The 10,228-nt window shown below is 35.3% G+C and overlaps 1 protein-coding gene and 1 pseudogene across 2 annotated transcripts; one reads left to right on the forward strand and one right to left on the reverse strand.

Moving 5' to 3' along the window:
* Nucleotides 1-299: 299 nt before the first annotated feature.
* LOC126607342 (uncharacterized) lies at nt 300-6,162 on the reverse strand. Of its 2 annotated transcripts, XM_050274891.1 has the most exons (8): nt 5,970-6,162; nt 5,705-5,776; nt 4,606-4,766; nt 3,757-4,038; nt 3,489-3,662; nt 2,893-2,999; nt 1,749-2,092; nt 300-1,198 (listed from the first exon to the last, which is right to left on the reverse strand). In XM_050274891.1, exons 3-8 carry the CDS (start codon nt 4,759-4,761, stop codon nt 615-617), a joined length of 1,647 nt encoding a protein of 548 aa, XP_050130848.1. In that variant the 5' UTR covers nt 4,762-4,766; nt 5,705-5,776; nt 5,970-6,162; the 3' UTR covers nt 300-614. The 2 variants fall into 2 exon arrangements, with proteins under 2 accessions (XP_050130848.1, XP_050130849.1); XM_050274892.1 differs by lacking the exons at nt 5,705-5,776; nt 5,970-6,162 and having other exon boundaries at nt 4,606-4,794.
* A 2,679-nt stretch (nt 6,163-8,841) lies between these two features.
* Nucleotides 8,842-9,947, forward strand: LOC126609271 (uncharacterized; annotated as a pseudogene).
* The last annotated feature ends 281 nt before the right edge of the window (nt 9,948-10,228 follow it).

Raw genomic sequence — 10,228 nt, forward strand, 5'->3', positions numbered from 1 at the left:
GATGTTGCATTGTGCACTAGCTAGGTTGAAGTTAAAATCTGATTAAAATCTATCGTCAAAGATTTTCAAAAAATAACGACACGTGACACGATGACATTGGATAAAAATCTTATCGAAATCCATCGCTAAATAATTGTTTGTTTTTATAAAATGACACGTGGCTCAACGAGAACAATTTAAAAAATCTTATTCGAATTTACAAATAATTTTATTTTGTATTATTTAAACAAACAAAAAAACTAATATTTTATTGCCTATTGCCGGGGGGAGGGCTCCAAGGGTGGAGATGCAAATGACAATTACTGTTCATTAATTTCAGTTACTATTCATTTAAGGGAGTTACTGTTCAAAAGGGTGGATTCAATAGTGTATTGCCAAGGGGAAGGCTACATAGGTGGAGTTGCTCTGAGAGACCATCAGGATTCTTCATCAATATAAATCTCCAAATCCTGAAACTTTTCAAGATTATGCATGCTACGGTGACAGGACAACAAACAACATTAAACCTCCGGCATATCTTTTCTCTCTACATTTGTAAAAGGGAACAAGCGAGAACAATAGTTCTCTACCCAATCTGTACTGTGGATAAAACAAGGCATCTAGCTAGCTTGACTCTAGCAATCTTCTTTGGAAATGTTAAACAAGACTTTCGGAAGTGAGGGAAGCGAGGCAATCCGAGGCAGATGAAACAGCAATTCCACAAAGGAGTCTTTTCTTGACATTCCTGGTGCCTTCTTCCCGTCAGAAACACCGTCTTCAGGGTCCTTGATAACAGCTCCAGATTTATTATCAGGAGTGTGATTGGGCTGAACATCCCTTCCACTACCTGATCCTTCAACGTAACTATCACCATCAACCTTTGTATGAGCTGCAGCGGGTTCCTTCTGCAGAAGGCAACAAAGAGAATCGACCCTTGACATGAGCGATTTTTCATCCGAAGCTGTTGTAAATTGAGTGTCGCTCAGCAGGTATTGTGCAATGTCCTCTAGCATGTCCTGGTATTCTGACTGCTGATCGGCAGAAGGCGGATTTCCAGAAGTCATTTGTTCTGAAATACAGTTTCCAATGTGACTCATAAGATCACTCATCGACATTGATGAGTGAAGCCCAGGTACTTTTATTTGCTCCCAATTTCTGTCCTCCCTGGAATCAACAGCTTCCGAACTGCCATTTCCTTCCATTGCATGAGCATCCATAACTAATAGGGTAAGGTCAATCAGTGATTTAGTAATTAATAGACGACAATAAGTGCCAAATTTACCTAAAGCTTGAAAGAAAAACTATACCCGTCAAAACAGAAGACAAAAATAAAAAAAACAAAACATAACTTTAAACCTGAATTGCAGTAATAAGCATAATAAACATCATACCAGAACTCAGATTACGAACCAAATCAGCATCAGTGAAATCCCAAAACAATGTTTGAATTATAAATGACTTCACAAGTATAAAAGAAAACTTCTGCCAAGTCCTGAAATATTTTGGAAATCTAAAATCTCTGCATTCCACAATTTGTGAATTAAAATGATTAAAAGAAATAAAAATAAGGACCACATATACACCTAGTACTCCAGACATTCAAGAAGTAACCAATTGCACCGTAAAATCAAACAAAAGAAATTCTAGTTTTATTTAACATGATGACAACCAAGAAACAAGAAGCCAAAAGGGAAAAAAAGATGATAGTTATCCTAGAAATAAATGTGCTAGAAATAAATGCCAATAAATGCCAAGTTCGTTTATTATACCTGAGCTGGGGGAAGGCGCTTCTCTGGACTGATTTTCGAATGCCATAGAAGCTGTATCCTGCTGGTCAATATTCAAAGAAGATGACTGGCTTGCAGATGGTGATGCTATATCTTGAAAACCAGCAACAGACGAACCTTTACCATTTGGTCCATTCCCCAGTTGACCAAAACCATGACCTTTGCATTCGCCTGGATCTTCAAAAGCAGAAGAGCGTGGTTCAAAATATGGTGATTCCAAAACAATCCCTGGCTGCCGGCTTAAGACACAAAGTCGTGTGTCACACTGGATAAGCTTTTCAAAATGTTTGTTTAATAATCCTTGAGGACATTGCAGAAAATGTTCCCTACAAAACCACAACACCAAAGTTTGTCCATAAATGTCGCAGCATCAATTTTTGTACCTGAACATGGCTGATGCATGTTCAAATAGACTGAACATCTTGAAAACATGTCCCAAATATCAATTTAACAGTTAAAAGGAGTATCCACACTGCCTGTTATACAACATGCCCCAGTTTGGCAATTGGACAAGTATTGGCACAAAGAGAGTTTATTTGTCAACAGTAGGTGGAAACCCAACTTAAAAACAGGATAAACATACAAACCAAAACAAGAGTGTCACCAGAACTCAACAATTAACCACCAAAGGGGATCATCGATAATACATTCTTTTTATCTGAGACCACAGGCTAAGAAAACATATACCTGAAACCACTAGCACCGGCCAATAAAAGATTTGAGGCCCCAGACTTAAAGAATATATGAGACTATCCAAAAGATAAACAAAAAATTGCAAGGAACAGGGGAAAACATAGTACGAGTGTACACACATGAACAAAGAAAAGAAAAGGTGTGTAGAACTTTATAGCTTAACAGTGACATTACGGTCTGGTGGTATTCCTCTTCGCTTAGAAGTGAGAGGTCTTAGGTTCGAATCTCGTGGATGACGAATTTGATACCAAATTAGGCCGCCCATTGTGGGGCTTAGCCGAACTCTCCCTCCTCTTAGTGTAAAAATATCAATGTACTCAAAAAATAAAAAAAACAAAAACAAAAAAAAAAAGTGACATCAGCCAAAATAAATTTAAAGCCTTTTCCCAAGGAACCATTAGAGTAAGGATCGCAACCACCAATTGAATTTTACCTATAACTGCTAGCCTGTCCACCAGTAAAATCTGCTGTTGCCTGCCACAATGTGTGCTTTCTAGGTTGAGGGTTAGTCTCCCGGAAGAAAAGGGGTTGTCTAGCCAACTGTAAACAGAAGCGACCACTAGGTTAAAAAATTCAGACACGAAATAATAATTTTGAGTACAGAGAACATAGGTAAAGACCAGTGTCTTAAAACACGAGCCTTGAGGCGCACCTAGGCGGCCTTCAAGGTGGGGCGATGAGGAAAACACCTCTGCCCAGTGGGAGTAGGCTTAAACTCGCCTAGACGCCTGAGGCGTCAGCTGGGGCTTTTTTCTTTCTATTTTTTTTTTTTTTTAAATAACGGGTTTCTCACCTACAGTGAAGAAATTTTATTTTTTATTTTTCTTCTATAATGTTTGATTTCGACTCTATTGTTGATTATATAATATATATTAATAATTTTAGGTCCCGTGAGGCCTCAAGGCTTTCACCTAGACACGGCTATCCATTAAACGCCTTGGCTTCGCCTTTGCCTTTTAAAATGTTGGTAAACACACACACACACACAAACATACAGAGAACATAGGAAAGGAAATACATAAACATTACCACAACAGTAAAAGTACCAGGTCCATCATCAGGACAATTTGCTTTCAGAGCAATAATATCTGACCACTGGATTTCTATTTTACTCTTGAGACCACCTTCGAGAACTTCCCAAACAAGCTTATGCTTAGCAAAGTAACACTTCGCCACTAAATCTCCCTCATATCTTGATTTATACTGCAACCAAATAAAGTAGTTTCAGAAACTTTTAGCCAAACAAATCCACTCAATAAACCAAAATACAAACTTAAAAACTAGAGAAGATGAGTACCTCCCAACCCCCAATACTTAAAAGTGAAGCTGGAAAATTCGAAGCCTTCAGCTTATCCACCATCCCTAATGGAGCATTTGCTTTACATTCTGTTTTAACTCCAGAGTTAAGATTTTCGCTCTCTGTCGCTCCAGCTGCAGAAGCACTCCCATGAGCAAGCTTCATTTGAATTAACTCTAATAAGGATGGGCTCTTTCTCAGCCTCAAACCTAAAGGGCTAGGCTCATCAAGTGGATAGTATTGTGACGGTTGAACAGCAAACGCATTATCCCCAACACTCCTCTGCAACTCAGCCAGAAAAAAACCAGTAAGAGAATACTTCAAAACAAAACCAAATTTATACAAAGTAAAGGAAACAATCAAATCTTTCAGCTAAACATAATCAAAGTTCAAGCAAGCCAAATTTCAAAATATTATATTACAGCCCAATACCTAAGGCAGCTCAAATTTGTACATTTACATCCCAATTAATAGTCACGAGTTTAATAAATCAATAATTGATAAGAAAATGGTAGACTTTATGGACTATAAAGATCACACATATAATCCTCCCATGCATTTTCCAAGAGACCGAAAAGATTGCTACAATCTTATGAAACAATTTCAATCATTAATGTCACAAAATTTATAGACTTACTAAGCTATTGACAATAGCATATCACAAGCAGAAACAATAATTTCTGGGAACCACAATTTCTGATTGAATAATACATACAAAATCAAAAGAGAAATAGAGAAAACTTCGATCGGTCCAGATTACAAATAGAAAAAGCAAAAGGAAATAAAATAAAATAAAAGATTAGCAATGAAAATACGTAAACGAGACAGAAACAAGATACAAAACTGAACCTCTTGAAAAGCAGGAGAGGGTTTAGGACGTTTGTTGAGCGGACCATGCTCCTCTTCTAAAGAATCCTCAATCTCCAACTTCACCGGTACCTTTTCTGTACACGGCATTGTATGGAGTTCTGGTCGGAGATCTCCGGATTTCATCAACTGCACCATCAATTCTTTTCCCCAAAACAAAAAATAAAAAATCTGAAGAATCCAAATTCCCAAGAAACAAATTAAGGTCTTTGATCTAAAGACCTGGAAATAGGAAGATTGATCGATTCTCAAAATCCTGTGCTATGCAAGAAAGGAGTATTTTTTAGGCTGAAAATAATCATTGGGCCAAATTGTATGTTTACAGTTTTCTCATTTTTCTGATATTGCTACACTACATGTCTTTACGATTGTCATTTCAGATAATTGTTCTTGGACAAAGCTACCAAACACATTGTCAGATATTAAAAATACAAATTTCAATTTGTCGATTTCACTTTCCAAAACATATTTCAGAAGTCGGTTTTGTAAATCATTACCAAATGGTCATAAGTTTTCCACTTTTTAACATGTAGATCATTAGGCAAAGGGGCAAGCATTATTACTGAATGTGGCAAACATTGTTTGAGGTTTACACCAAGCACAATCCGGTCAAACTGATAAGGAGAGGAGCATATGGTGCAGTGACCTCGTCCACATCAATAGGAAAACAAACGAGTAAGTTGCAATCAAGAAGATCAATATTGTGTTTGACAACCGCATAGATGCATTGATGACTCCTCGGGAGCCGATGCTTCTTAACATATCGGGCATGAGAATGTGATTGCTTTGAAAGATGTTATGATGGTTATCCACAGGACAAGGTTCAAGGATGTGTACTATGTTTATGAGCTCATGGATACGGATTTTCATCAAATTATAAATTTCAAAGGGTATACAATATACCTTGAATTTCTATTGAATGTTTTCATGACCTATTCCAGTGCATATATATTATTTAATATATGAGTAAAGTAATTTTTTTTTCCTTCAATTTTGTTAGGTCAACGTAAAAAATTCAATTCACATTCACAGCCAGAAACCAATATATTCACAGAAAGCAAAGGGTAGGGATTTTTTTTACCGGCCGGTCCAGTAACAGCAACCAACGCAATAACCCCAATTCAAAGGCCAACCCCTTCTCGAACAGAAAACCCTACGTTTCACAAATTAATAGAATTAGAACCACACTAATGAAATTGAAGCCAAAATTTTAAGCTGAAACCCGAAAATGAAATTGAAATTGAACAAACCCCATTCAATTGAAGCCCCTCTAAAAACCCCCACACTGATATTGAAATTAAACAAAACCCCTCCCTGAATTCGAAATCTGAAAATCGACCTCATACCTTAAATTTGAGTTTCGAACTTGAAGAGAAGAGGGAGAATGATATCGTCTGAAACTACAAAGAATTAGAGCGCCTGGTTCGATGTTCGGGTTTGGGATAATTGGGAATTTGGGAGTACTCTTTCAAGAAAGATGGTCGCCGGTGGTTAAGGTTATGGTGTTTCTTCGGGAAAATCTTGTATAGTATGGTGCACCATAATTACATGGACTCCACACCGACCGATGAAAAGTCTGTCTACCTTTACTACACGTGTATTTTGAAAAAATAAATACACGTAATTTTCATATCAAATTATTTTATTAATAATGTGTCCACATCTCATAAAAGAAATTATTTCTATACTAAAACCCAATCTCCTGTTTACTGTTCATGAATAGTGAAGTGACGAAAATGCCCTCGATTTTGATGCTGCTTTCCCATTTGGCTTCCTTTTTTGTACAGCGCAATTACAGCCATGCCCTTTATTTGGTCTTGGCTGTTTGTTTTTGGCCATTTTTTAGGTAGCTATTGATTGAATAGTTAAGTGACCAAATTGGACTTCCTTTCAAAATTTTTCTTGGTTGTATTTGTTTTTGCTACAATGAGAAGACGGTTTTGCCAAGCCCACATGTTGGTCATGGTGTGCTCTTTTGTTTGGGTTATATTTTCTCCCCTCTCTCATATGAATCTTTGCTTCTCGGTCCCTCTCAGAGCTTACATCCTTTTCGTCTAAAAAATCTCTGCTTCAGGTCGTCGCAACTTTTACTCCAGTTGGTTTCAATCGTTGGTTTTTGTGGTCCTTCGATTTTAGGGGTGGTTTGGGAGTGAGGTGCTTAAAAAAAAAACATCCATGAAAAAAAGTTGTGAGAGTTTTAGGTGTTTGGTAAACTAAAAAAAAAAAGGGTTTATTTTGGAAGCTGCTGTGAAAATAAGCTGAAATCAAAGGAAAAAGCTAAAGCTGATATTTGCAGCTTTGGAAAACTGGTTTTTTTTCAAAGCACACGGAGCTATAGTGCTCCTTTAATGAAAAGACTCACTATCAGACTGCTTTTTTTTTTTTTTCCAAAAGCACTTTTACAAAAAAGTTTACCAAACACTCTGCTGATTTATTTCACAGCCGCTTATTCTCACAGTACTGCCACTTATTCTCACAGCAGTTTTTTTTCAAAGCACAGCAATACCAAACCAGCTCTTAGCTTGCTCAGAAAATACTAAATCACTAAGGCCCTGTTTGGTACTCTACTTGAATCCAATTTTTTTAGCTCAAAAACAATTTTCGAGTTTTAGGCCTTGAAAACTTGTTTAATAGAACTATTTTCAAAAACTAAACTCAAAATTAACTAAAAAATATAGTTTATTCTTAAAAAACATGAAAAGTGACTTTTTAGAGTTTTTAAACTTAAACTCATTCATTTATGTTTTCTATCTCCTCCTCTGTCACTCTAAATCTATTTCTCTCTTTTCTTTTTTCTCTCTCCTCTTTTTTTTATAACCTTTTTCGTCATCTCCTTCAATCCACTATTTTTATTCTCTCGGTTCTTTCTCTCACTCTTCTTCCTCTCTATCTCATATGATCTTCTCTCTTCTTTCTTTTTCCCTCAATCATCTCTTACCTTCTTACCTTCTCTCTCCTCTTTCTCCCTCTCTTGCGACTCCCTTTTTTTAGATCTCTTTGTCTAGTTTAAGTCGTAAGATTTAAAAAATTTAAATTGCTCATCCAAATCCAAAAATCACTCATCCCTCCAACGCCATTACTATCAGCATACCTATCTCTTCAAACCGCACCAAAAAAATCTAAACCTCCATTGCTTGAAACCTCAAGTTCTCAAACCAATTTCTACTTCTATTCAAGTTTTCAAACAATTATCTACACATCAAATATGGAATTTCTCAAACCAAAAATTACTTTTGAAGACAAAAAACTGAAGAAAAAAAAAGGTACAAACTTAGAAATTCTAATATTCTTGATGATTTTTTACTTTGATTTACTACATATGTATATTTGCATGCTTGAGATTCTAAAAAATGACTTATGTTTCTAGTTCAGATTATTCTGATTTGCATCCAGACGAAAGCAAACAAAAAAATTGGGAAATAGAGGTACGTACCACAAAATTTCTGATATTCTCGATGATTTTACAGTAATATGTAAGTTTGCATGCTTCGAATTCTCTGCAAAATGTTTTTTTTTTTACTTCACTTTGATAACTGCTTATTCTCTTTTAACTTTAAAATAGTATTTTCTTGCCTTATATGTTGGTTACATTGCTTAAATAACTTAAATACAATCAACATTCTATTCTAGTGGTTCCAGAAACAAACAGTATAGTTTTTTTGTTTCTGTTTGATAAACAGTATGGATCCATAATCAGTGTGGTGTTTTAGTTCATTTTCTTAAATAGCATGCCCTACTCTGATGTAGATCCATCAATACTTCAGTATTTTATGTTAAGTTTGGTAAGTACTCTTAAGTTATTTTGATTGATAAATAGTGTGACCATGTTGTTGTGCATCCAGGATCTATGTGGTTTTCTAGTCGTGATCTATTTAGAAATAGATTAAGAAATAGTTCAATTTTCTACTTCACTATGATTAAAAAAAAAAGGTGCGGTTTTCTATTTCACTTTGATAAAGAGTGTGGTCTATTCAAATATAGATCATTAAATAGTTTAGTTTTTTAGTTTAGTATCACAAGTACTTTGGTGTACTTTTGTTCTAATTTAAGAAATAACATAGTTTTATTTTGGTTATGTTTGATAAACAGTGTAACATATTTTGATATGAATTTGGAATAAGTGTAGTTTCATAGTTCACTTTCATAATAAAAATTGTGGAATATTTTGATATAGGTACAAAAATAGTTGTAATAATTAAACTATGTTTATTCTTACAGATGTTGGGAGCCAAGAAACCTAGAATCAAGACTTTTGCTAGAAAGAGTCTAGATAAGAAAAAGAATAAAGGAGCTCCAACATCATATGTGCAATACAGATGCAATGTTTTTGTGTTTGCAAATTCAATGGAATTGTACAAACTGATGCTTGAAGAATGCAAGGATGTTTGCGATCAATTGGCCAAGACACGATTTTGGAGTCTCATTAAGTTGTACATGGATGATCACATCATTGCAACACAAAGAAAAAAGAAATCTGATATGGATTTGAGACAATGCTATGACTCCAAGCAACAAAAGTTCAAATTCAGAGATCATAAACCAAGAGGAATTACAAGTGAAGATGTTACTGAAATCTTTGGATTGAACAACAAATGAGTGGAACTACCAAACACAGACAAATCCACCAAGAATATAAAGGACAACTTTGTCAAAACATATTTTGCAGAACAAAAAATAGTGAAAAAGAAAGACATTCTTGAAGTGTACCAAAAATCACTCCAAGATGAAACTCCTGAATGGGCGAAAGCTGCTACTTTCATCATATGTGCGCATCTCATCCAATCCCTCTTATTTGCAACCTCTGGAACATACATCACATGGAGCTTCATAACAATTTGTGGAGCATTGGACCAAATCAGCAAATATAATTGGGCAAAAGGAGTGAGAGACTACTTGTTCAAAATGATTGACAAATCAAAGAAGAGAAAAAAGAAAAATGGAAGAGAATCAACAACAACAAGCGGATGCACTGCCCTTATTTTGGTAAGAAATAAGGACTATATTTTTAAAAGCATGAATTATGTCTTATAAATTTCACAAAAAACTAATTCAAAGTTCTTATGAATTTGTCTTCACACTAATCTGGTGAAGACAATAAGTGGACAAGAACACATGGTTCCTGTAATTGGAAGATGTGACATAACCAAGATACACAAAGCAATCAAAGATGTACCAAGAACACATGGTTCCTCTAATTCAATAATAAAATTATTTCAATCTACATTTCAATAAACAATATATTTTTGCACTTTACAGTTTCATAAATAGTGATCTTTACAGTTTAAAGTTTCAGAAATAATGTCTTAATAATGATACAGAAATAGTTCAAATTTGAAGTTCAATAAATAGTTCAACTTTGCATTTGTACCAACATTGAAATCTGCATAGTCTCTAATAGTACAAATCCAGCAATAGCACTACAAAATGAAGTGTCATTAGCGAGGGTCACATGTCGTCGAAAAAGGCATTTTGCCGTCGTAAATACTTATTTCCGATGGGAAAAAGCCCTCGTTGGGCGTCGGAAATTGTCCCCTTGGAAATATTTTTTTTTCCAACTAGCCATTGATGTGAAAATTAACTTAACACACAAATTAAACCCTATTGA

This window comes from Malus sylvestris, chromosome 16 (genome assembly GCF_916048215.2).
Source record: "Malus sylvestris chromosome 16, drMalSylv7.2, whole genome shotgun sequence".
NCBI lineage: Eukaryota > Viridiplantae > Streptophyta > Magnoliopsida > Rosales > Rosaceae > Malus > Malus sylvestris.

What these genes read in the sequence shown, in the direction of transcription:
- LOC126607342 (XM_050274891.1), bottom strand. Translation starts at nt 4,761, where the DNA reads ATGGTGCAGTTGATGAAATCCGGAGATCTCCGACCAGAACTCCATACA. An exon ending in CCTCTCCTGCTTTTCAAGAG is followed by an intron (nt 4,039 to 4,605) that starts GTTCAGTTTTGT and finishes GCTGAGTTGCAG; the next exon opens with AGGAGTGTTGGGGATAATGC. An exon ending in TAAGTATTGGGGGTTGGGAG is followed by an intron (nt 3,663 to 3,756) that starts GTACTCATCTTC and finishes ATTTGGTTGCAG; the next exon opens with TATAAATCAAGATATGAGGG.